General features: G+C 41.3%; 1 protein-coding gene across 1 annotated transcript in view; it reads left to right on the plus strand.

The window, feature by feature from the left end:
* The window catches only part of KIF13B (kinesin family member 13B), a 123,777-nt gene that overhangs the window by 32,704 nt on the left and 64,551 nt on the right, over positions 1 to 26,522 (plus strand). The window contains 8 exon segments of the mRNA XM_030945113.1: positions 16,362 to 16,377; positions 17,842 to 17,902; positions 19,556 to 19,648; positions 20,252 to 20,432; positions 20,828 to 20,915; positions 22,233 to 22,367; positions 24,091 to 24,203; positions 24,652 to 24,763. Coding sequence (XP_030800973.1) covers positions 16,362 to 16,377; positions 17,842 to 17,902; positions 19,556 to 19,648; positions 20,252 to 20,432; positions 20,828 to 20,915; positions 22,233 to 22,367; positions 24,091 to 24,203; positions 24,652 to 24,763 — 799 coding nt within the window.

Raw genomic sequence — 26,522 nt, forward strand, 5'->3', positions numbered from 1 at the left:
TTGTAATGGTTGTAGAAATTCATATCTCACTACTGAATATGGCAAACATGCATTTAATATTACAGAAAACCGAATGCAGTAGAGAAATGGGTAACTCCTTAGGGTATTGCTGCTTAGGAATGCCAGTGTCTTTTATATGGGCTTTGCTAAATAATTGTGTTTGCATGGCTGAGAATTTGATGCTCATAATCAGAGGTGATTAAACAAACAAACAATAATGCAACCAGCTAAAAGGCAACCAGTTTAGTAACACCAAAAGTGGATAAATTAGCTGATATGTTCAAACCAAGCCTGTGTTCAAGGAGAACCAATAGTAGTAGCCAAGGACAGCAAGGCTGATTTTTGAGGAACTCACTCAGCTGGAACATGTGATCTGGACTTTTTTTCCTCTCCTGTACTATGTCAGTTCTTGTATTTAGTTCTTACGGTGTCACACGTTTTTATCTGAAAGTCTGATACTCTTTTCAGACACGTGAAGTTTGTTTTCTTTTTGTCAAAGTCCTTTCCCTTTGGTGAAAAAAATGCTGAGGCAAAGGGACTTCTTTTACCCACCACTTTCAGGGCTGTGTTTTGGGGAAAACAACTGTTAGCAAACTATTTCTTTGCAACACGGGCATCATCCTGGAGCAGCTGACCTTGGATAATCTCCCAACCTGCCTGCAAAATAAGGACTTTGCCTTTCTTGTTTCTGTTGGCAGCAGGAGGAGGAGGAGGAGGATAGCCTGGTCTGTCTACAGGAATGGGTTCCAACGCATGATTTTAGGGCTGGCTGCGGGAGGGAGGCACTGTCACTAAAGTCTCTGCAGAAGAAGGTCTTTAAATGGAGATTTGTTCATTTTGGCCTCACAGGCTCTTTAGAAAATTGTGATGGTTTTATTAAATGGAGGGGGGAAAAGCTGAAAAACATTTGTAGATGGTGTAACAGCTAAAAAACTTCTGTTTCACTGTGGCTCCAGCCATGAGCTGTGTGAGACAACCAGCAAGAGCAAGGAATGTGGAAAAGGAAAGTGTGTGTGGCTGTTCAGGGTGATTTGATTTTACCCTGCTGCCTGCTCATCTCCCTGATCTCAGCCCTGTGCTCCAGATGAGCACACCAGACTGGTGACTCTCAGAGATAATTTTGGCTGTAGATTTTCACCCTCTCTCTGTTCAGAGAGGAAATATTGACTAAATGTCTGTGTTTTCCCGGGTGCAGCACACTTGCAGTTTTGTCTCTTCAAATCTCTGCTAGCTGCTGGTGTACAGCAAACTTCTTGGTGAAGTTATCACTTTGGGGATTATTATTTTTCCCCTCAGTTACTGCTTTTATGACCAAATGATGGTTTGTGGTGGTGGACAAAGTGTGAGCTCTGTGGAACAACTAATTCACAAATATTCTGTAGTTTATTTTTAATGAGACTTTTGGTCAATTTTCACTCAGTAACTTTGCTCCCTCTCTGACAGGAGTCCTCCTTCCCATTTCCACCCCTACCCCCACCAAAACAGAGGTTGGCCATTAAAGATAATGTTTTCTTTAGCAACTTGTATGTGTGGGTAGGTTTTGTTTTGTAGGGAACTGTTTGGGGGAGTTACAGCCAGGGAAACATCCCCATGGAATTGAAGATGGTTGAGTTTATTTGATGTAAGTGGGCAAAGAATTGTAACAAGGAACTGTTGTTAGAAAACATTTTTTATGGTACTGGTACAAACAGAAAGGAGGGGAGAGAGGAGCTGACCTTCAAATTCCATGTTATGTTGCAAGTGTGGCTGTTGGGGTTTTGCAGTGTCTGTGAAGCTGCTTTGTGACTCTGAGCTATGCAGTCACTGGGGAATCCAGCAGGGTAGTTTTAGAGGAATAATTTATTTAATGATTCTTGTTTTGTTGTTCTATATGAAGAGGTGTGTGTTGGGCATTGATGTATAATCTTCAATGGACAATTCAGTATTTGGCTTCCAGCTTCTTAAAATGGTCTGATGTCTTTTGGATTTAGAAGAATAAAATATAGGTGATTATAAGAGCAGTTGCTTCAGATTGAGAGTAAGCCAGTCCTGTTCATCTGATAAAATTCTATTATTTGCCTGTTCATCAACACAGATGCTCATAGCTGCTCTGTGTAACTCAGGATGAACAGAAGGTATTGTTGAGCACATTTCTAATCCCCAAATTTCATTCAGCATTAGCAAAAATAAAGCATTTCTTGGTGAGATGTGTGTAGAAAATAATTAAAAGAGCTTCTCAAGATAAAAGTAGACATCTGCTTTTATTCTTGTTTTAGGGAACTGCTGTGCTTAGTGCTAAATCATGATAATGTCACGTCAAGAGCTTTTGCATGTGCTGTCCCATATGAAGCACAGTCAAGCAGGCTACAAGTTGCATCTAAAAGCAAGATATTTTTCAGCCAGAAGAGAAGAGCAGCAGGCAGCCTGGGAGTTCAAAGTTAGAATTCAACAGGAAACATCCTTTGGTTCTGTTCAGTGCACATGAAAAAGCCTCACATCCCATCCCTGTTTATGAATACCAGCAACTTGCAGTGTAGCCCACACTTGCAGGCTAAAAATAACTTCTTTGCAATGTGAACTTGGCATCAGGAGCTGACAAGTTTATTTGGTATCACCTTTAGGTGTTTTTTTTTCCCAGGGAAATTATTATCTCCTTTACTGTGTATGTGAACTATCACACTTTATTTTCATTAATTTAATCACTGAGACCACAAAATATGAAACTCTTTTCCACATGGCGCGTATGAGAATTTGTCTTCCAAAATAGATCCTTGGAAAAGGAAAAGAGAAGTTTTAAGTGAAACCAGCTGCCAGCAAGTGTCTGGTGCTGGTGGCTACTGTGGACTGAAAGAACAGTGTGAGGAGGTAAACATTCGTTCAAATTTTGGGTGGAGTTAATTTTTTTGGTCTTGTTTTAGGTTTCTACACTTCTGGAATTTCAGCTTTCTGCAGAGTGTTGTGCCCCAAATGAGCAGAACTCACTTGGAACACAGGCTGTATTTCCCTCATAAAGAAATTATACAAAATTTGCTGTAATTGTGGTATTGTAGTGAGGGTAGATTAAAGGTTGCAAGAGTGCACAACTCCCTGACAGGAGGTTGTGCTGAGGTGGGCTCAGTCTCTCCTCCCAGGTAACAAGTGACAGGATGAGAGGAAATGGCCTCAGATTGTGCCAGGAGAGGTTTAGATTAGACGTTAGGAAAAATTTCTTTGTGGAAGGGGTTGTCAAGCATTGGAACAGGCTGCCCAGGACAGTGGTGGAATCAACATGCCTGGAAGTGTTCAGAAAAGTCTGCATGTGGCACCTGGGGGGACATGGTTTAGTGGTGACTGTGGTGGTACTGCTGGTTGATGCCCTTAGAGGTCTTCTTTGACCTTTATGATTCTATAATTCCACATTTAGGTGAAGAATTTAGAAGTACTAACAAGAAATTCTTCAGATTCCTACAAAGAAATGTGGTTGCTTTTCTTAGTTATTAGGGGTTTTTCTGTCTTTAATTAAATTGCTTTTTGGCAGAATTAACTGGTGACGGTATTTTTGGAGGGCTATAGCACATGGTCAGTGATGAAAATGGATATATTTTGATATTTTCCTCCATGCCCAAGTATCCATTTTGTATTAGTCACTCGTGGCAGTGAGAATCAGCGCCAGGGTCCCAATTTTTGAGTGATGGATTGCTCTGTTCACGAGGACTTCCTATAAAACCACTTTATTATGGTGATGTTCACAGAAAAGCCAAACAATTGCTGTCTTCATCCAGAATGGGCATTGTAGATGTTTTAGTCCAGAAAAAGCTTTGGAGCATTGAATGTACAGCATTAGCTCCATCCTGCAGTTGGAGCAAAGTAATTTTATATTAAATCTAAGAGGTTTCTTAAAAAGAGGTGGTGAGGCCCTGGCACAGGGTGCCCAGAGAAGCTGTGGCTGCCCCTGGATCCCTGGAAATGTCCAAGGCCAGGCTGGATGGAGCTTGGAGCAGCCTGGGATAATGGGAGGTGTCCCTGCAGGGTTGAATGAGATGACCTTTAAAAAGTCCCTTCCAAACCATCCTAAAATTCTGTTCTCAGTGACTACATGAGGCTCACAGCCCTGGGGCATCATTTCTTGTTATCCAGCTCTGTGATTCCCTGTTCTGTCTGCTGTTTTCCCTATTTTCAGCCCCTTTATATTGTCTAAGTGAGGGGAAGGTACTAAAGAGCCACAGAGCTGCATTTGTGCAGCACAGAACACTTGACCATACAATGAACTTTTAATTGGCCTGAACTGAATATAACCCAGCACGTGTGTAATGTCCCAAAAAGGACTTTTTAAAAATACCTACAACCATAAACAGCTTTTGCTCCAGAAAATGTGTTATGGAAAGTTTAAGTCTCCTTTTGGGGTGCTTTTTTTTGTTTGAGGGAGAGGTGTTGAAAGGGATTTCAAAAGAGAAGGCATGCTGGGGAGATAAACAGCTCTGGGAATAGGAGCAGCACAGGAAGTGAATCCATGGTGTTGCTTGTGGGAAGCTCTTAGAAGTAATTAGGGATAAGAGTGAGGCAGGAGGAAATCTGGTTGGCAGCTGTGGCACTTTCAGCAGCAGCTCTGACCTTGGCTTGGAGGTGCTTTGAGGTTGCTGGGGAAAGATTTGCTGCCAGAGCTCCTGGGTTTTACCTGAATTTCCTTGGAAAATCGGCTGGCAACCTGCAGAGTGTCAGTTCTCATCCCATGGCTAAAGGCCCTGCATCCTTCCTTCACTTCAGGCACTGCAAAAAAATATGTGATAAAAGTCAGTGATAGACCAGAGGACTCATGTTTGCAATTTTTAGAAGCCTAATCTAATCCTGGAGCACCAGGAGCAGTCTCCCAGAGGTCTCCCAGAGGTGGGAGTTGCATCCTCCTTCCAGCACTTCTCTGCCCTGCCCTGGGACAACATGAGGGCTGGCAAAAGCCAGCGAATCTCTGGCCAGGATCCAGGCCCAGGAGGTTGTTTGGCAGGAAAGTGCACGGTGGGATTTAGTCTGACACACTTGGCTGAAAGGGATAAGTGATGGTGCACGGTGCGTGTTTCACCTTGTTAAAGATCTGCTGCCAGAGCATGAAATGATAACTTAATCCCTGATTGCTCCTTACAGCCCTGCATGCCATAGTCTCTGGAAGAATGTTTGTCAGCCAAAAATGATGTGTAGCTTCACCAAGCCCAGTTTCAGTGCCTTTTCCAGCTAACTCATTTCTGGATTAATTTGGGGCCAGATGGTTTTGCACTCTTGATGTTGTAGCTCCTGCACTTGGTCCCACCAGTCACAGTCCTCTGCTAATGCCTGTTCCTGGTTCTTATTTTCCCCAGTATAAATAAATAAATCAGCAGCAATAATGAACAAACCCTTCAGGAGCTGCCACATTGGTTTTTGGGGTGCTGGGTGTTGATACAAGTGTTTAGTGAAAGAATTTTTTGTACACAAGAGTAACTATTATTGGAACAAGAAATAAGAAATAGAAGCATATTCACAATTATCTTCCTCATTAGATTCTTCAGGATTATCTGTTTGTCCAAATGAGAGCTTAAAGTTGGAATACAATGGGCATGAAAGAACTGCAGTGCTTTGAAATAGTTCTGTAGTGTGTTGACTCAAGACTAGTGCACAAAATAGTTCTTAAAAATGACCACAGCCATTTGCTGAGATGGGAGGGAGAAGAATAGACAAAGCAGATGGGTAGGTTCATCATGTGGCCAAAAGATGCATTTGGGAAATTCAGGGTGTAGAGGAATGCTACAGTGAATCAACAACACCTATTTAGGAAGAAATAAATTAAAATATTGGAGGAAGAAATAATTCACTAAGAAATAGTGAATCAGCAACACTTACTTAGGAAGAAATAATTGGGCTTTTCCCACCAAATAATGAAGGGGTCTCTCTTTCCTTCTCACTCCAAAGATGTTATTTTTTGTCTGCGAAACAAGTTCTCAATGCAGATCTGTTCACTTTAATGCAATTCTAAGTTTAAGCAAATATTTAATTCTGCCTAGAGCACTTTGACATTTTTTCAGCAGTCTGGAGCCATTAGCAGGGCAGATACAGGACATGGGAGCTGAGCTGTCATGGTGAAGGCTTGCCTGTAATTTTCATAATATGCTGTATTTTCCCTTTGCTTTTCAGCAAACAGGTCAATTATAGCTTATTTCTCATCCTCATGCTGGGAAGGAAAAACAGCTGATTGCAGTGGTACACTGAGGATAAGGATTGCTTTTCTAGGTCAGCCAGAAGAGGAGCTTGGTTCACAAATGTTACCCTGGAAAACAGTTCTTTCTTGCTTTCTTTGGGACAAAGTTTGTATTTTTTTCCTCATGCCATGTACTCCTGTAATAAGATTTCTGGAGTTAGATGGGATAGAAATTGGAATAATAGAATTTTAGAATTGTTTAGGGTGGAAAAGAAACTGGATAGAAATTGGAATAATAGAAATTGGATAGAAATTGGAATAATAGAATTTTAGAATTGTTTAGGTTGGAAAAGACCTTTAAAATCTCAGAGTCCAACCATTAGCCCAGCACTGCCAAGCCCACCATTAGAACATGTCCCTAAGCGCCACATCTCTGCATCTGTTAGATCTCTCCAGGGCTGGTGATAAGGATATTGATTGCTGCCTCCTTCCTTATCTCCATGCTGTCAGCTAGGTTGTCTTAAGTGGGTTGGAGGAATATAGACAGAATTGAAAGCTTTGATTAGGGGGGGTACAGAGTCTGTGCTCTTGGGAAGAGCAAAAGACAGCATGATATCATTCTTTTTTGAGACATATAAACACTAATTTTACTCTAGCTGAATGTTTGAGGCTTCTCATACATGTCAGGTTTTTTTGAAGTGCATTTTTAGGGATGCCAGTGCCTTGACAAGCTGCTATTCTCGTTTGCAGCATGGCTCAGGTGAGCTGTGCTGTTCTTTCACCTTCCAGGCTCCTTGGATGCTGATAGAGGGTTTGGGTTGAGAGTACCTAGATCTTGTAACAGCCTCTGGGTTATCACTGTGATCATGGAATGTGGATGTGCTGAAGTGTGGAATTTCAGGGTTACTGAATGGTGGAGCCAAGACAAATCTCTTTTTTATGCTAATGACCAACCCTTCTTCCTACAGCTCTGATTTTCTCCCTCCTCCCCATCCACCATCCGTCAGACCAACATCATTTGTGGTTTCCACGGTGTTTGTATTTTAAATACTGCTTGAATCCCTCATTTGGGGCTGGATCCAAAACAGGCCATGAACAGACTTCACTACATGAAAATAACTCTGTGCTTAGCAGGCATCTGGTTCTGGAGGCACCAGAAATGACTCTGAGGTATAAATTTTGGCACTGTGCATGCCCCTTCTTCATCAGCTGAGATCCAGTGGTGCTGAAATTGCATCAAGATTCAGAAAGTGACAGGCTGCTGTACCCAGTGAAATTCCCAATCTTGTAAATGCCCTGTGCATGCACAAACAGCACCATTAAGATTGATTTCTTTACAAAATGTGGCCACAGCGATGTTCCCTTTTGAACTGCTGCCACTCCAAACATTTCCTACTTGCTTAATGCCTGGTGGATGTGGTAAAGAAGCTGGAGAACCAATTCCAAAGAGAGGAAGGTGGAAAGTCCTCCTCTCCACTGGAGGACAAGGCAGACCTGCGGAACCAAAACTAAAAGTGAAGGGAGCAATTTCACTTCTTATTTAGGTCTCAGGGCTGGAAGGTGTTTCCCAAGTTACTTTGGTGATTATGTAACACAAATTGCCCGGACAGTTGTGAGATAAATGACTGAAAGTTCTTTGGAGATGTCAAAAAGTGTTGACTGTCAAGTGTTATGAGTACAGAGCTGCCTCATGGTGTTGGTAATTCAGTAGGAGAGTAGATGGGGAATGAGCAAGTGTTGAAGAGACACCTCTTCTACACATTTGTGTTTGGAGGGAGTTAGTGCCTATTTAAAAGACATAGAAAACATTACCAACATTTTCAGAATGCTCTTGGTGGGGCATTTCTTTCCCTGAGTTGAAGAGTCCTTACAGTAATTTCCTTAGTGTGGAATGATTGATAAATGTGAGGGTGAAGAGCTTGTGGCCTGCTCTGGAGCCTCCTTGGCTGGGGACCCCTTCGTACTCCTGCAGATGTCTCATTTTTTCTTTTTTTATTCTTTGTTTGAAGCAGAGGGGGCCTGAAGGAGATTTTAGAGAGAAATTCCTCCCTGTGAGGGTGGTGAGGCCCTGGCACAGGTTGCCCAGAGAAGCTGTGGCTGCCCCTGGATCCCTGGAAATGTGCAAGGCCAGGTTGGATGGGGCTTGGAGCAACCTGGGATAGTGGAAGGTGTCCCTGCCCATGGCAGGGGGTAGCACTGGATGGGCTTTAAGGTCCCATCCAACCCCAATTGTTCTGGGATTCTTCTTTCTTCAAAGACTATTGGGTACACATTTGTGTTTAGGTACTTGTGTAAATATCAGAGAGTCCATGGAAAAATCTACTGTCTTTCCAAGTGATTCTGGTTGGTGTATATGTGTTTTCAAGGAAGACAGAAACTCAAACTGGTGCAAGGTAGAGGCTCTAAGGAGTTTATGGATTGGGTGATGCAGCTGGGTGATCTACCAAAGGTGGAAAACCCAGTCTTGGTGGACCTGAGAGAGATCTAGAAATACCCTTTCAAGGATTAAATCCCTTTTAGTTCCAGTCTTTTGCTTTCCACAGTGCCAGGAGATCATTCTGGGATTAATCCTGTGTGCCAGTGGCTTGGCTAAAGGTTATCCTGGATGTGAATGCTGAGTTTGTTGATGCTGTAGAACAAGATTACCATATATTGTGTATTTTCCTGTACATGCTGCTCCACCTGCCATCATTTTCCATTTAGGATCTCCTAGAGGAGTTAAAAAGCTGCCACATCCTAAGGAGGCTCTTTCCCTCCCTCACATGGCTATATAAAGGTAGCTACAGCCCACTTGATTAAAAAATACTGTAATTCACAATAGTAATTGAAAGTACGGGGACTGGCTGTTCACCAAACATTCTCTAGAGCACAATAGTATCCTGACATCTGAGTATTTACAAACAAAAGGATAAAGTTGTAATCCCCTTGTCATAACACCAGCTTTATGGGATCCATGCACCGCTTGAATGTGGTCAGGACTAAGCAGATTATTGTACCAACAATACAGAAAATTTAGCTCCAAGTACAAAATACCCCAAACCCACAAAGCTGCTGCTCAACCAGAGTTCTTGGGGTTTGGGGCTTTTTTTTTTTTTATTGTTTTGAGTGAGCTGGCAAAAATTAGTTTTGTCAGTAGAAACTAAGTAACCGCCAACTACGCCTGGAATGCCTTGGAGCACTGGAGGAATTTTCCAAGGAACAGTGATTACCTTTGTTCCTTTTAGCTGCACAAGTTTAGGCTTTGAACTGTGTATGCTCTTTCACAGTTTTGGGTTTTTTTTAAATGTATTTGGGGATTTTGTTTTAAAGAGGCTGTTTCTGATTGCAAAAAAATTCTTTTGCTCAAATAGGGCAGTGTGGTTTTTTCCCAAAGAATTCAGTATTGCCATGGAAGTAAAGATGAGGCTCTGTTAGAAAAATATTAATTGCAGGATGTGATCAAAAATTGGAGTTTGGTGGGCCTCAGCCTTTTGGTACCACTTAGCCTGAATGTAAAAATGGGGTAAAAATATTTATAAACTTCTAAACAATTGTGAAACCCAGCAGCCTTAGGCACTTTGCAATTTGAAACCTTCTGTGAAAATGGATTTCTGAGTATCATAGGATAAGCTTGAAGTGATCAGACTTGATTCAGTTGACATTTCCTCTCATTGTATATACCTGGCAGCAGCAAAATGAATTGCAAGTTGTATTTGTCTGATATGCAGAAGGAGAGGAAACAGCTTCTCTAAAAATTCTAATTTTTGTTACCTGCTATCATACTGCTGCCTTTTGGTTATATCTGTGTTAGTAAAATCATTAAATTTATTCTCTATATTTTATTTCACCATTGGCTGGAGCTTTTTTGTGCCGTGAAAGAAATTCTGCAGCTGAAATTTAAACAATAAAACTCTGACCATTGCAGTTCTGGCTCTTAAAAATACTTCATTCTGAGTCCTATATTCACACAGGAAAAAAAAAACAAACAAAACCCACACAAGCTACCAACTAAAGGATCTGCTTCAGAAAGATAACTGGGCTCCCAAACTTCAAACAAATCCAAGGAGGTTGTTTGTTTGGTTGGTTGGTTGGTTTTTGTTTTTGTTTGTTTGTTTGTTTTTTTGGTGCCTCCTTTGCGTATGTTGCAATACCTTGAGACTGTCTGGTGCTGGAGCTCTTCAGTAATTCCCACACCACTTATCAGCTTCTCTGCTCTAGGAAGGTCCTGCAGCAAAGAATAGGGAAACTTGGACATCATAAGCCCAGTTTGTTCAGAATAAAAGACTCTGGGTTGTTAAATCCCATCTCCTGTCCAGGCAGGTGTCTAATGCTGAGGCAATGAAAGCACCTCCTTTGAAATTCCACTTCTCTGCACCCTATATTTGGCCTCTGAGATATGGCCAGGGGCCATAAAATTATTGAAAATCCTGAGCTGGAAGGGACCCACCAGGATTATTAATCTAATTTGTGGCCCTGCACAAACACCCCAACCATCCCACCCTGTGCATCCATGAGAGACTTGTCCAAACACTCATGGAGCTCTGGCAGCCTCGGGGCTGTGACCATTCCCTGGGGAGCCTGGGCAGTGCCCAAACACTCCAGACCCAAAAGCCTTGTTTGAAGGATGAGTTTTCTTGAGAAACCCTTCAGTCCATGAAATTCATTATGTTCTAACCCCCTGCTCTTCAAACAGAGCCTCATTTGCTTAGCAAAGCTCAGTGCTGAGGTGTTGGAAATGGGATATTTGATGTTCCTGAGGTGCTCCTGGCTCTGCTGTGTCTGATTAGGGAAGCTCATGGCTGGTGAGTGAGACGGAGCAAGGGAAAACACCTTTCATTCCAGAGGAAGGTGTCACTGCCAGGGGCACAGGATTGCAGTGGGATGATCTTTAAGGTCCTTTCCAACCCAAACCAACCATTCTGTGATTCCATAAAACACTGTACAGGAGTGTCTTTGGTTGTAAGATGTGGCTGGGGGTGTGTATTCTATTTACCATCTGTTAGAGGTGGGGCAGTTATCTTCTGTTAATTGAGCAGTTTTCCTTATCTCTTCCACAACCAATCCTCCCTCCAGGAGATCTCTGCTGTTCATGGGTCATTGAGTGTCACTGCATGGCTGATAAAATTCTGTCATCCTACTGGGAGATGCTCCACCCAGGTAGAGGAGCCAAGCATTCCTACCTGGATATAATCTGAGGTTTGGAACACCACAGCAGCCTTTTCCACTAGTTTCCCAAAAGAACAATTTTCTTTTCCACTAAATTCCCAGAAAAAGACCAGGCTCATCTACACCAGCACTAGACCTTCAGAAGAACACTTCCACCCTTCTACAAGATCACTGCCTCAACAGAACCACATCTACCACTCCAAGAGCACTGCAGCCACCACTTAATCAGACTGCTACCAACACCCTGACCCACGGGGTGTCAGGTTGTATTCTCACTCTGTCAGTGTTGTTTTGTAGTACTACATTTCTATTTTTTTCCCTAGTAAAGAACTGTTATTCCTACTCCCATATCTTTACCTAAGAACCTCTTAATTTCAAAATGATAATAATTCAGAGAGAGGGGATTTACATTCTCCATTTGAAGGGAAGCTCCTACCTTCCTGAACAAGCACCAATCTTTTCAAACCAAGACAAGGAGCCACAAAAGAAATTGTGCTTCAGGGTTTTTCATGCCAGTGCTGTTTTGAGCCATACTTAACCAAGGAAAGAAAGGAAGGAAAGATTTGAGGGGATGACAAACTCTGCCCAATGTAACTTTTGTTCTTTGATTTCAGGGAATATTGGTAAATGATGCTGTTGTGCCTGTCAGAACCTAGGATAGTTATTGTACAGCTTCTACCTGCTACAACTTAATAAAAAAATACCAGAATTCCAGAATGACTGCATCCAAAGAGTAAATTACTGTTACACATCACATCAACTTTATTTTTAATAATAATATTTTTTTAGGCCAGCTGGGAACATAAGGATGTGGCCTTACAGAGTGGTCTCTGGGGGGACACTGACACCTTTACCCTTGTAAACCCCAAGGAATTTTTCCCCATCAGTTTCTTTTTCTAGTGGCATTTTTAGCTGCTTTCTGGTGTTTGTGCTGGACAGTTTCTGCAGAAGGGCATAGAATAGCACTGATTACACTGGAATTTGATATGGTTGTTTTTGCAATGCTTATGGAAGACTGAAAGTGGAAAGCAATAGAGTTTCCTGATTCATAGTTGGAATTGTTGCCTATCTTTTTTTCTTTTTTCTAGCCCTCAAATTTGTATTATATTTTGCTAGTCCAGAAAACCTCTGAAAATGACAAAATGTTTTGTTTCAGTTCCATAAACCCAGCATAGCCTTGTGCCACTTGGCAGCATCACTCAAATGTGCAGTTTGGATGTTGCAGTTGCTGCTGCCATAGGAAATGTTCTTTTTTAAAAAAATACTGAGAAGAAAACCCATGCTTGGCATGTCAGCTCCTGTCCTAGAGCTTCTGGAGCTCTTTCCCCTGCTTCCTGCCTTGCCACCTCCCACCTTTCTCCTCCCTTTGCCCCATCTGCCAGTTTCTGATTTAGACGAGAAGAGAGATGTGCTGTGACTGATTTAGAGCATGTGCTGATTTGCCAGCTGGCTGCTATCTCTGAGCTGGGGGGTCAGCCAGACAGAAGAGATAAGGGCTGAGCTCTGCTCTCCTCTCCCCAGCCAGGGTTCACCTCTGCTCCTTTGCTGGGGTGTTTTCCCCCTCATCATTTGCCCAATCTGAAATACACGTAGGCTTACGAAACCTTCCTCCCTCCCTTCTGAACATGGAAAAACTGGGTGTTACTAAAATGCCTCTATTAACTATGGTTGAACAGTTTATTGTGTTTGAATATGTAATTTAATTATTCTATTAAAAAACTGAAGCAGTAGTGGTATTGCACATGCACTGATGGTTTCAGCTGGGACCTTCTCTGATTTTATTCATATTTTCACATTGTGCTTCAGATCTGTGGAACCACAAGAATTCTCATAGAAAAGCAAGTGTGTCCTGATCAAGAAGCTGGATCGGGACACATTTACACTGTGTAAGAGATAGTTTAAACAGAAATTACTACCAAAGCTCCAAGTTCTTCATTCACTCTCAAAACAGCATTTATATTCATGAAATCACCAAATTATTTGAGTTGGAAAAGAACTTAAAGATCATCTCGTTGCAATTCCCTGGAGTAAATAAAATACTGTTAAATGTAGGATGTTGTTTTGGAGTAGTCTTCCTCCTTTTTTAATTTTAGAATTAAATTAGATGCATTAAATTCCCTCTACTTCTGTTTGACATTGAACTGAGAAGAGATAAGAGAAGGGAGTTTGCAAAGTCCTGTCAGACTTGTCCTGTCAGACAAGTGAAAATAAGTAGCTGGAAGCATCTCAGTGACATCCTTCAGTGGATAAAAGATAAGTTTTCCCTCCCTGCCTGGGATGCTTCTGCTGTTTCTGAGATAGATGGGAATTTTTGGCTGCTGGCCGAGGAGCTGCCTGCACCTCAAATAGCAGCATCCTTGGGGATGGAGAGGTACTTGGGACAAGGGATGGAGGGACAGGACCCAGGGAATGGCTTCCCACTGCCAGAGGGCAGGGATGGATGGGAATTTGGGAAGGAATTGTTGGGTGGGAAGGTGGTGAGGCCCTGGCACAGGGTGCCCAGAGAAGCTGTGGCTGCTTCACCCCTGGAAGCTTCTCTGTGCCAGGGCCTCCCCACCCTCATGAGGAACAATTCTTTCCAGGTATCTCACCTAAATTTCCCCTCTTCCAGTTTGAACCCATTCTCCCTTGTCCTGTCACTCCAGTTCCTGATGAACAGTCCCTCTCCACCTTCCCTGTCACCCTTCCAACACTGGAAGGTGCTGTGAGGTCTCCACACAACCTTTTCCAGTCTGAACAGCCTGAAATTCCCCAGCCTGTCTCCTTAGGGGAGGTGCTTCAGTCCTCTTACGAACCTCATGGCCTCCTCTGGACTTGCTCCACCAGTTCCATGTCCTTCCCGTGCTGGGGACACCAGAACTGTGTGCAGCATTCCAGGTGGGGTTTGGCAAGAGCAGAGGGGGAAAGTCACCTCCCTGTTCTTGGCACACAAGGTTCCTGTCGTGTTTTGTTGTAGGAGATCCTTCCCTGCTGTGTGGGTGGTGTTGTTCTTGGTATTTACCTTTTCCTCACCTCTGGGATGGACAGGAGCACTTGGGTGCGAACACCCAGTGTTTCCTTGCGGCCAGGCAGGCTGCTGTGGGTGCTCTATTTCCCCATCTATTCAATTCCCAGGGGATTTTGCATCAGGCTAAAAATCTTTTCATGGGTTTCTGGGCCCAGCATGCAGCTGCAGCATTAATGGGCTCATATGTTCACAGCACAGTGATGCAGGCTGCACCCTTAATGCTTTCCTTGGGGAAACATTTGTCCCATTTATTGTCTTTGTGGTCAAAAGTACATGACACAAGCTGCAGCTCTGGGTAGCTGTGCTGTGTCCCAAATGCTGCACACTCTGGGTTTTGTGAGGATTCTCTTCCCTCACATTTGGATTAAGCAAGACCCAAGACCTGGGTTTGTGTGTTTGTGCAGCCCTTCCGAAAATGAGATACTTAGCTCAGACTAAAGGTCTTAAGCTTGATGATACATAGCCCTGTGTAATCCATAATCTTAAAATTGTATCTGTGATAGAACTTCTCAGATTATATCCTTATGGCTGCTTTAACCCAAATACTCAATAATATGCCCTATATTGAGGGCTGGGCAGATCAGCTGGGTTGTTGCAATGTAATCCTGCCTTGGAATTGGGCTGGGGAATGTGAGCAGGGCTGTGTCACATCTCTGAGTGCTAAACTCAGACTCTGAATCCAGGCGAACGTTTTTGTAGGAATAGTAATTAACCTGCCCTGTAAGCAGAGCTCCTCTAAAGGCAGTTTCCAGTGAAGTCCTGCAGCAAAGTGCTCCATGAGCATTTCAGAGCACAGAAAGCCATGAAAATGCTCCTCTGTCTCTCTGAGGGGATCCAGAGGGGCTCTCTGGAGTCTCCTGTGACTGGATCAAAGCCCAAGTGAAGGAGGTTCCCTCAATAAAATCCACCCAGGAGCAACAGCCTAGAGTCCACACCAAGCTGGCTACCAGGACTTTGGGAGAGCCTTTATTTCAACTAAGCCAGATGGCAGAGGAAAGGGGGTCATGTTATCATTGCTGACTTGGATGACCCCATGACACGGAGTGACCTTGACTTAAATCATCATCCTGCTCTCCCAAGTGTGTGTCATTCCTGTTCTGCCAAACAGATCCAGCAGATCCAGGCACGAGCAAAAAGAAGTGATGGATTTGTGTAATAAATAATTGGTTTTGAGAGACAGTGCTCAGAAATTACTATTTTTAAACTTGCTTCTCAAGCCCTCTGAGCAGCAGGAGCTCCGAGTATGGCTCCTATGTCTTTTCCCTGCTCTGTTCAAAAGAAATCAGTGTTGCTTGTCACAAGACTTTACTCGTTGCTGATGTCAAGAGTTTGCTAATGTCATTTGGAAGGTCCAGGACAAGGGGAATATCAGTGACATGTTGTGTGTTTACTGCTTTTCTCCAGCCTCTGATGTGGGGAGGCTGCATAACCTGCAGTCATCCACTGGGGCCGTGCTGGTATTTTAAAGGTCACTCCAGTAGTTTTGTGCTTGCTTAAAAACAAACAAACAAAAACCCCAAACTTTTAAATTCTGCGCATAACAGAGTAGAAGAATTGCTGTTCTCTGCTCATTCTTTTGGGGAAGCAAATGTTTGCTCTGCTGTCCCAGCAACCAGAGAGAGCTGGGTTGGGCAAGCCCAGGGGCTGGGCTCTGAAATTTCCTCTTGAATAACACTCCTGAAGTTCTTGTTCAAGTGGTTTTGGAAATTTTAATGTTGCTTGGGTACTTTGTTTTTAAGAGGTAGTGACACCCAGAGAGAGGGAGAGGTGTCACAAGAAAAATAAACCCGTGAGAGAATGAGAAAGACGTGCAGCATGAGGAAAATCGGTGGCTTTGAATTTTAAATCGACTCGAGCAGCATCTCAAATCATGCCACTGAAAGGGTTTATAAAATGACTTTGGGGTCTGTAAGCAAAGAGAGATCTGAGGAGAGAAATGAACTTTTAATACAGCATTCCAATGATTAATGATAGCACAATTAAGCTGAAATCATGACAACTAACAGTCCTTGTTTTTCTTTTGTCTTTTTTTTTCCTTCCCCTAACCTTGTACCAAATCCTTTCCACTCCTGATGCATTGGGGAACAGCAGAACTCACCCAAAGGTAAGAGCTTTTATCAGTGTGTGGGAGTTGTCCTATCACTTGCTCACTCTTGGGTTATCCAAATATTAAAAGCATTTTGCAGAGCTCTGTTGCTGATCAGCTGCTGAGTAAGAAACTCGAAGCATCTCCTTGCTGCAGAAATGCTCTGTACAGCCTGTGCCAAGAAATGAGTCAGAGGAACAAATGAGAACATCCACACTCAGCACTGCAGACTCTGAATGGAGGATATTTGTTCTTTGTGGGCTTTTTAAAAGCATTTTCTGGTATTTGTGTTAAAGCAAACTCGTTTTGTTTTTATGGTCCTGTGACTTGGTGCTTGTTCTGAAGACTCTGCCCTGGCAGATCAGGGTTCAGCTCCATGGTTGTGCTCATACAGCCAGTGGTGTTTTATTAAATGTTCTGAAGGCTTGGGATGCATTAATAATATGTTTAGCTTTAAAATGAATTCAAAGTGAAAAGAAAAATAGAGCACCATAATTTTTAATACACAAGCTGTTGTTTCCTCAGTTAAAGGATATTAAATAACTACTTTATCTCTTTATGTTGGTACATCAGTGTAGTATGGAGGGGGAAACAATGTATTTTTGAAGATAAATTATTTCAATTTCAAGGATTTTGCTATGTTAAGCATTTTTGTAAATGTTGGTAGTCAGCAGTGTAACAATGCAGGACATCCAAAGCTGCCATTAAGCTTAGAGGGGAAATCCAGAGCCAGAGAGCCCCACATTGCACTTCCCTTTTCCTACATCCTACAGAATAAATTTTGTGGATGTAGGTCAGACATTACCCTAATTAATATTTCTCCTTGCAGATACATACCCAGGGGAGCTGTTTTTGCAAACATCTGTCCCAAAATACACATTGTATTATTTCAGGTCGAAAGGTGCCTGTGGACCTTTCAATGGAATTATGGCAACATTGAAAGTTTTCTATTAAAAATATTATAGTGTTGCTCTTTTCATGATAAAACTGATTTGCTTTCTATTATTCTTTGCAAATATTAGAGTTTGATGACTGCTTTGGTTTGTCATGGAATGTAAATAAATACGTACTCCTCTTGTATGGAAAGAGCTTCCTACCCTAAGGCTTGTTTTTAATTTATGCAGACAAGAGGCACGCGGAGATGGGAGGCAGAAAGAGCTAGAGGACATCTGTCAGTTTGCAAAAGAGAAACTCTGGTGAAAAATGCATTGCAGGGATGGGTTTGGAGGGAGAAATTGAGAGGTCCTTGACATCCACTGGGTTGGCACATGGAGAGTGGGGAGTAGGGTTGGCACGGAAAGGAACAAATGGAAACAAGGAAAAAATAAAAGCATACAGGAAAATGAAGTGTTTGTTTAGGCTTCAAACTCCTGGAAAATAAGGAATTCAGCGGGAATGTGTTGAGTTCAGAATGTCAGAATGTGAATAACGTGTTGGATTTGGCAGTAGCTCTTCTGAGGTGTCCTGGTTGTTTCCCTGCAGGTGTTTGCATATGATCACTGCTTTTGGTCTATGGATGAATCTGTCAAAGAAAAATACGCAGGTAATAATATTTACTGTGGCTTGGCTGTCTCCAAGTGGGAATGATCTGATTAAAATACAGTCCTTGCAGCAGGGCACAGGCCATATGGCACAAAGTGCTGTCCCTTCTATGACTGGCTGCTGTCAAAAAGGAAAATCTTCAATCATTCCAGTTTCTTTTCTCTAAAGATGACAATGGCAATGGGCAATGCCACCCCTTTGCAGTGCAGAGAGTGGAGAAACCCAGCACAAAGATGCTTTACTCCTGTTTACAGCTTTATTTAAAATACTGCTCCAGCTCCATAATTTTAAATGCATCAAACCCATTTATTTCTTTTGAGGAGCATTGTTATGTGTAATTTCATGTTTTTCAGTGCTGATGGGAGTTTGGCATCATAGTAAAAACTAATAAAGGAATATTAATAAAGCCTAATTTCATTTAAGTTTATGTGAATTCAGATGTTTTAGTGAGAATGTGTAATGTACTCATTAAAAGTTTTCATAAAAGTTTTCTATGTATTATTATAATGCATTTTGGCAAATAGTTATGGTAAAATATGAACTGGACTTACCACTCCTATAATTTATTCCTTTCATAGTTGTTATCCTTTAAAATTTAGGATCAATTGAACTTAAAATGTATTGCATAGAAATCATAAGAAGAATCAAATACAAATACACTTCTTTTTAATTTCTTTTACAAATAACTTAATGCATAATCGTTTATTAAGGCACTGAGAAAAATGTGACACTTTCAGCCATACAAATTACATAGGAATATTACCTAATTTGTTTCTCAAACTAAAGGTGGTGCCTGTATAACTGATATTTTGGCCTGTTATACAGTGGAGGTGTTACCCCAGCTGAGCCTGGCACAACTCTTGGTGCTTTTGATGGGGAATTTAGCATGGATTTGGCTGTAAAGATAGGAACTTCAATGAGAGAAAGGAAGAGCTTAAAGGAACATTATTTGAGAGGACTTTTCAGTCCATAAAGTTTTGTCATGCCTTGTTCAGACTTGAGTTTTTCTGGTTATAAAATTAATTCTGAAAATAGATTTTGTTCAAGAAGTTACTACCCAGATATTTTGAGCCTTCCTTCCTCTGCTTGGAAAATTATCCAAAAAGTTCAAAGTTCAGTTACAAAAGAAATGTTACACCTTACTTTTTGCCAGTACAAAATACCCTGTGAATGTCCATATCTTCCACATACTAGTGATTCCTTCTCTGCAAAAATCTCCTCATGGTATTATCCAATATCTTACACAGTAAATTTTTCCAGTGCTCTGCTGATTCCCTTGGATTAAAATCAACTGACTGTCATTAAAATATACAGCTTGAATATATTTTGAGGAGGTGTCATTTCCCCAGCAGATTAAATTCTGCAGTTGGTCATAGATTCTCTGCTGATAAAACTTATGAGTATGAACCTTGATAGGATATTTGCTTTAAGCACATCCAGGTATATCCATGATAATCCCAGCCCTTAATTTTTACAGCAGCATAAATCTGGAGCACATCTTCTGCTCCTTTCCAGGGAGCAAGCACTGGATGTGATTTAGGCAGCAACAGCAGGAAAACCCTCACAGCTTCTACCTAATTGTCAAAGAATTCAAATCGAGGGACAAAAAGCTCTTGCTGTGTTACAGTGTTGGCTTGTGTGTTCTGTTTTCTAGGTCAAGATGTTGTTTTCAAGTGCCTTGGAGAGAATATTCTTCAGAATGCCTTTGAAGGCTACAATGCTTGTATCTTTGCCTATGGGCAAACAGGTGAGTCCCAGAGTCAGGGAGAAGTGTTCCCTGCAAAGGTGTTGTGTTCTGGTTCTTTCCACAGCTCTTGTGACATTGTTGGAGGAGAAATACCTTCTAATGTAGATAAGAAATGTTTTCCTCTTTTGTAACATCAGATATGAGGTGGGCAGGACGAGAAGTAAGGTTTTGTTGCTGCTGGCTACCCTTATTTCTCACACTTCATATGATAATCGTTGGCATGACCGTGATCGTCCTTGAGCTCAGAGCATTGCTCAGATTTTCTGCCTCTGTGCTTAAAATAATCTTGAATTGTCATTTTAATGTAATATTTAAAGAGTAATATGAAGAGTTTTCTCATTAGTGGCTTGTCATCTGCAGTAAGGCTGTATCTACCTAAAAGTTCTCCATCACTCTGAACCAAATTTCTTGTTTTCCTTTTCCTTTTAATTAAAATAATCTTTAGCTCAGTGGTGTTTGGGTTACTTTAAAGCAGAAAACTGAAAAAAATATCTTTCACTGAAATTAAGAAAAAAAAAATTTAAGCTCTTTTATTTCCTATCAATATTCTGTGCAGCAGGAAATTTTGTTGCATGTTCTCTAATCACAGCTTCCCTCAAACAGGGTCTGGAAAATCCTACACCATGATGGGTACTGCTGATCAGCCTGGATTAATCCCTAGACTTTGCAGTGGACTCTTTGAAAGAGCACAGAAAGAAGAAAATGAAGAGCAGAGTTTCAAAGTGGAAGTATCCTACATGGAGATTTACAATGAGAAAGTCAGAGATCTCCTTGACCCCAAAGGGTGAGGAATGTGTGTGTGAATGGCACTGTACAATTTGTCCTACACTCTTCCTTTACATAACCAGTTTGCCTTAATGGATCCCATCTAAAACATTTGCCTAGGATGGCTTTTGCTGCTTCCTGATCTCAGCATCTCCTCATTATAAATCAAAATAAAGTAGCAAGACTAAAAGCCTGGAGTAAATGTACCTTTTGTGAAGTGACAACACTGTCTGTGTCAGCTTTTTATGTGTTATAAAGCTTTTTTTGTGTTTGCATTCTGCCCCTTGCTCTGTGCTTCAGTGGGTATTTGTGAGACCATCCTGTTTGAGATGTGTCAGTGAGAAATGGACTTTGTGTAAATGTTGTCTTAAGTCAGTCATGTGCTTATAAATCCCTTTTTTTTCCCCCAACCAGAAGCCGTCAGTCATTAAAGGTTAGAGAACACAGTGTTTATGGCCCTTACGTAGATGGCCTATCCAAACTAGCTGTTGCTAGCTACAAGGTAAGGATCAACTTTATGAAAGGCTTATCTTCACATCCTAAACCACCAGGTGCTGTCCCTTAAGCTGGGCAGAACTACTAAAATGCTCCTTATCAGTAATCTTAGAGCAAGAGAGCTGCAGATTGTTGTGATGTGATCCCTGGGGAGAGCAGGGCTGAGAGCAGAAACTCCCTTCATCTTGTGCTGCTCAGTAATTCTGGAAGTAATTCAGCTGTTGGATGGAACAGATTTCCTCTCAGCATTAAGATGAGTGCAGACTGTCATGAGAAAGTGTTCTGTGATTAATGACAGGCCCAGGATTAAGCAGAGACAGGCTCTCAGTGCCCCACTGTGTCACTTTTTGCCTGTCGTGCTCTACTCAGTAACTTCCCTTCCCAGTAGCACACGCTGGAATTATGAACTAATGGTTGTTTACCAAGCAAATACTTGAGAGCATCACATGAAACTGGCTTGCAGGACAGTAAATGTTTATATGTGCATTCACAAAATGCCCTGTTTTTTAAGGAGCTTTGACTTACTGTGGTGAAAATGGATAAATATGGGATGGAGTCTGTCAGCTTAACCAGAATATGAAAACAGCACAATTGCAGTTTCTCCAGGTGTTCATCCAGCTCTCCATGGTGGTTTCTGCTAAGACAGGGCACATTTCATGCTTTGCCTTTCCATGTTGCCCAGCAGCTTTCTGTAATCCAGAATTTGGAGCCAGTGGTCTGTGGTGGTCCTTTGTTTGACTGTTTATTTGAGTTGTTTTAGCATCACCCACTAGAGATGCAGAAATTGAAGTTTAGCCCAAGACCCCAAGGTTTTAACTATTTTACACAATTGCTGTGAAGCCCCAAAGCAGGGGAGCTGCACCTTTCTCAAGCATCACAACAGATGAAAGCACTTAATAAACTCTTTAAAATTTGGAGGAATATAATGTCCTTTTCAGTGTGGTTCTCTTTTATAAACCTCTGAGCCTTCTGTCAGTATTCCAGATCCTCAGACCATGACAACTTGAAGCTAAAATGGGACAGGGTTCAAACACATATTACTGTTCCTCACTTCTTTCTCTGCTTTTGAGTGTTGCTATGTGCAGCCAGGTGTATTGTTTTTGTTGATAATTTAATATCAAGGTTGAGGAGTGGGTGAAATCATGACAGTGTGGAGTTTCTAGAGTCAAAAAACTGATTTTTTTTTTCCCTCACATTTTTCTGAATAAACAAATGGGAGGCTTATCAAGAAAATGCTGTATTTGACCAAGATGAGGTGATTTTTGGAGGTGATTGAAAAGGATGTCCATGCAGATATGCTCATGGCTGTGAAAATTGTATTTAGGACATCGAGTCCTTGATGTCTGAGGGCAACAAATCTCGGACAGTGGCTGCCACCAACATGAACGAGGAGAGCAGTCGGTCCCATGCAGTCTTCAAGATCATCCTCACCCACACCCTCTATGATGTGCAATCAGGGGTAAGAAAATCCAGCTGCAAGCTCCGAATGTCAGGCTGGGACGTGTCTCTTGCTTTAATCTATTTCACAGGAAAAGAAACACTTCTTTGGAAGCAGCAGTTTGTAGTACAGGCTAAACATAAAATAGGTGAAAAATAGAAATACACCTGAGTGTACATTTGGTGATCCAAATGGATCTCCAAATGTATACTTGCGGTTATTTAATGCAAATTGATATAAATTACCAGCTTGCTAAATTAATGCAAATTTGTTTAAATTATCAACTTCTAAATTGAAAAAAATGCCACTTTTAAATATTTTGCATTGAATGGCATTAATGCTTTTATGTGTAAATATTAAATATTGATAAAGCATTTAAAGCTGCAAATATTTTAATTTATGTTGCCTTATACTTAAATATGCCTTGGAGGGGTGCATGAAATACATTATGTCAATATTATTTAGTCCCTCATAGAAAATGGTGATAAACTGGAATTGAAAGAAGTATCTTTAAACTTCATTGTTAAATTCTGTGCTTGGATAATTCTTTAGTGTTTTCAAAGTCCTGGAGAAATTTTGAGTGTCCACAGAGCAAATCTGAGCCTAAATATTGGAAAGCATAATGAGAATTTGGGCTTTTTTTGTCCTAATTTCTCAATTTTCACCAATCTTCTTATCCACGCAATTTTCCTCATTCTTTATTTGGATTTTTTCCCCTTTGCACTTCAAACCAGCATCATACTGTGCTGATTTTTTTTTTTATTTTTCCCTAATTTGTCATTCCAGTTTTGCTGTGGCTCTTGTACATGCTTTTCATACCTGGTTTTTGTGTGGTCCTGCTCAGCCTGGATGCAGAGTGCTTGTGACTGTCCGTGTTCTCTGCACCTTCCAGTGACCCCTGTGTGAACTTCCGCAACAGATTTCCCTGTTCTCCCATCTGCTGGTCCTTTCAGTCCTGGAAATGGCACATTCCGTGATCACGTCATGTTTTGATAGGTTTAGGGTGTGATTTTTGAGAGCTTACTGATTTTAATTATCCCGTTCATTTATGGGGATGCAGCACTTTGTATTTGGGATCCTGGGGTGCTGGAGGTGCAGGTGCTGCAGAAGAGCATGATGTGAGCAAGCTGTTCCCAAAGACAGTTGGCTCTTCCATTTCAAATTGATTTAGGGGGTTCATGGAGTGTTTCAGAATGTAATTTTGGGTCAAATGAGGAGAAAGGATTTGTAACAAAAATGTACATTACAGGTTTAAATACTCACATAGCTGTGATTGTGTTCCAGGAGGCTGATGAGGATAAAGGAGACTTTGCAATTGTGATAATTTATGTAAATTATAACATGCTTCTTGTCAGGTTCATTCCTGATCACTGAAAAAGAGAAGAAACTCTGGTATAAAATCTGAGGATTTTAGGAGACTGTTTTTGAGATGGGATTGTGAACCTCATGTCTCTGCTTGTGACTTCCTTGCCATAATTTTTAATGGTTCAGCACTTCATTAGTGTGCTCTCCTCTGGAGATTTCTGAGATATTTGAAAATACCAGAGTACCTGACTTCACTGTTGTTTCTGAAGCAGCAGGTAGTGACTTAGCACAGGGCACTGTTCAAATCCAGCTGTTCTCAGAAGGGTTGGACCAAGAGTTTACACCAAAAAGGAAGTTTGATAGCTGTTGTAAAGTACATTAAACAGTGTAACTTGGTTGAAGTGACCTAACAGGGGCTGTTCTCTGGTTCCTTCCCCAGACATCAGGTGAGAAGGTGGGCAAGCTCAGCCTGGTGGACTTGGCAGGTAGTGAAAGGGCAACTAAAACTGGTGCTGCAGGAGACAGGCTGAAAGAAGGAAGCAACATTAACAAGTAAGACTTTGAAATTGTTTGTTTTCCTTTTTTCATCACCATTTCCTGCTAAATACAGCCTACTTGTAAAACAGTCTGAAGCTCCTGTGGTGAATTTTCTCATTTTCTTCTCTCTACAAAGCTCCTGTAGTCAATCTTTCTCCTTTCCTTCTCTCTATTTCTCCTTCTGACATGCAGTGCTCTTAGATATGGGAATAAGATCTCCATCTTTTTAAAAACTATTTGTGTTCCCGCAGCTGCCATGAATTTCATTGTGAAGACCTGATTATTAAGACTGAAAACATACTGAAAAAAATAAGAGTGGTGCTTTTGTGAAGAAAGCATGATCAAAATTAAACTAGGAATTTTTTCCTCAGAGCATGTTTTCAGAGAGGAAGTCACTGTCTAAATATGCATTTGACTTATGAATATTTACCCTTTTTAATGACTGTTTGTGTTCTCTGGGCAGGTCCCTCACAACTCTGGGGCTGGTTATTTCTGCCCTGGCAGATCAGGCTGCTGGCAAGAACAAGAACAAATTTGTTCCATATCGTGATTCTGTGCTCACTTGGTTACTTAAAGTAAGTTTGTTTTTTTTAATCTTCTTTTTTAAAGTTAAATAAAAGAGAGGAAAGGGGGAGAAGAGTCTCATTGAATGAAATCAGAATTCTGTGCTTTTTGCCTCATTTTCTGGGTTTGATGTTAACCATAATTGTCTTTGGAAAATGAGCTGGATGTAAGCCATTAATGTCTCTGCAGACTAAATATGTGTCTTCTGCTGACCTGCAATGGCCTAAGGATTAAGGAGCTTCAAAAATAAAATTAAAAGCAGTGTATATTTTATGGGTCAGTGTAAGTACAGCTTCACACACTACCTTGGGGCTAATTTAATTTGGGTTATTTCTGCATACAGCTGATTTTACATCCTGGTATGCTAAGCTCTGAAGTATGTTGATTAAGACAATTACCTTTTCCTAATTGTCTAATTCAATTGTTAAGATATTTTACTTTTGTCAGCAGAGTATAATTGGAGAGCATTATCCCAGTTACAGTCTGAGGAACAGGTCAGGAGACTTCAGAGATGCTGTTCATGTGAAATGAGCAGTTAAATCATTTTCTGAACTGCACAGGACTCTTATTTGGTCTTTTTTGGGGGGGAAAAGGAGTGTTTCATGGTGGCACTTGGATGAACATCTGTACAGTTTAAATGAAGAAACCCAAATTGTTAAATATGAGATCTATATGAGTCAATTTTTTTCCCCTCGTGCTCAATTTAGTTATTATCCAGGAGCAATTGAGATACTTACTGTTAGAAAGAAACAATCTGAGAAGAAATTGATTTGTGGCATCACCAGCCTCTCTTTGTCCTCTTATTTTTTTGTAGGTGCTCTGGCTATGCTTTGTTGTCTTGGCTTCCCCATCCTTTCTTAGCAATGTTTTTAAGTGTTGTTTAAATTTCATATCCCTGGGATTTAACTGCGTGGAAAGAAAAAGACAAAGTGACTTGCACATTGTACAGAAGTGTAGAGATTAAAAAAATCACATTTTTCCTTGCAGAGGTTTGAAAACAATGCTTAAGTAAAACAAAATCCCTGCTCCTGTAACCTCTTGACACACAAACCTTCATTTTACTCAGTGCTGCCTTTTAATGAACCTTTTAGCCTGACTTGTGAAATTATTTATCCCTAACAGATCTGGACATCAAATGGCCACTTAAAAATCTAAATGGCACAACACAAACAGTGTCTGAGCAAAACAAGTTCTCACAGCACAGTGTTCTTGCACTGAGGGTTTTCAGTGTTTAAATACATCCTTGCCTCTCTATATTTACACTGAGTTTTTACACTCATTTAGAAGAAACAAATTATTTTTTTGGCTCTTTGCAATTTGGCGACAAAGCCACTGCACAGCTTCACTTCACCCCCGATGCACTCTGGGTTCCTGATGTGGCTGCAGCAGGGTGGAAACCTCCCTGATGAATTTCCAGCCTTGTTGGAATTAGTTCTGCTGCTCCATTTCTAAACAAATCCAGGGAGCAGACTGCAATTCCTGTTCAGCACCTGTCTGAGGCATTGTGGCCACGGTGCCGCCGGCCGGACGCGGCGCAGGAACGGGAGCCCACTTTTGTTCTGCCTCCTTTCAGGCAAACCCTCTTTGTGTCCAACATCAAGGCTTGGGGGCCTTTGGGGATTTTTAACAATCAAGCTCTCATTGAAGCTTTGTTTTGAAAGGGGGAACATTTAATTTTTTTTTTTTTTTTTAATTAAAGGAAGGGATTTATTCGTTTAAAGGGCCCTGTTTGGAGAAGCCATGAGATGGTGGGCTGTTGAATTGCAGGCA

The sequence above is a fragment of the Camarhynchus parvulus genome, chromosome 3 (assembly GCF_901933205.1).
Source record: "Camarhynchus parvulus chromosome 3, STF_HiC, whole genome shotgun sequence".
Classification (NCBI taxonomy): Eukaryota; Metazoa; Chordata; class Aves; order Passeriformes; family Thraupidae; genus Camarhynchus; species Camarhynchus parvulus.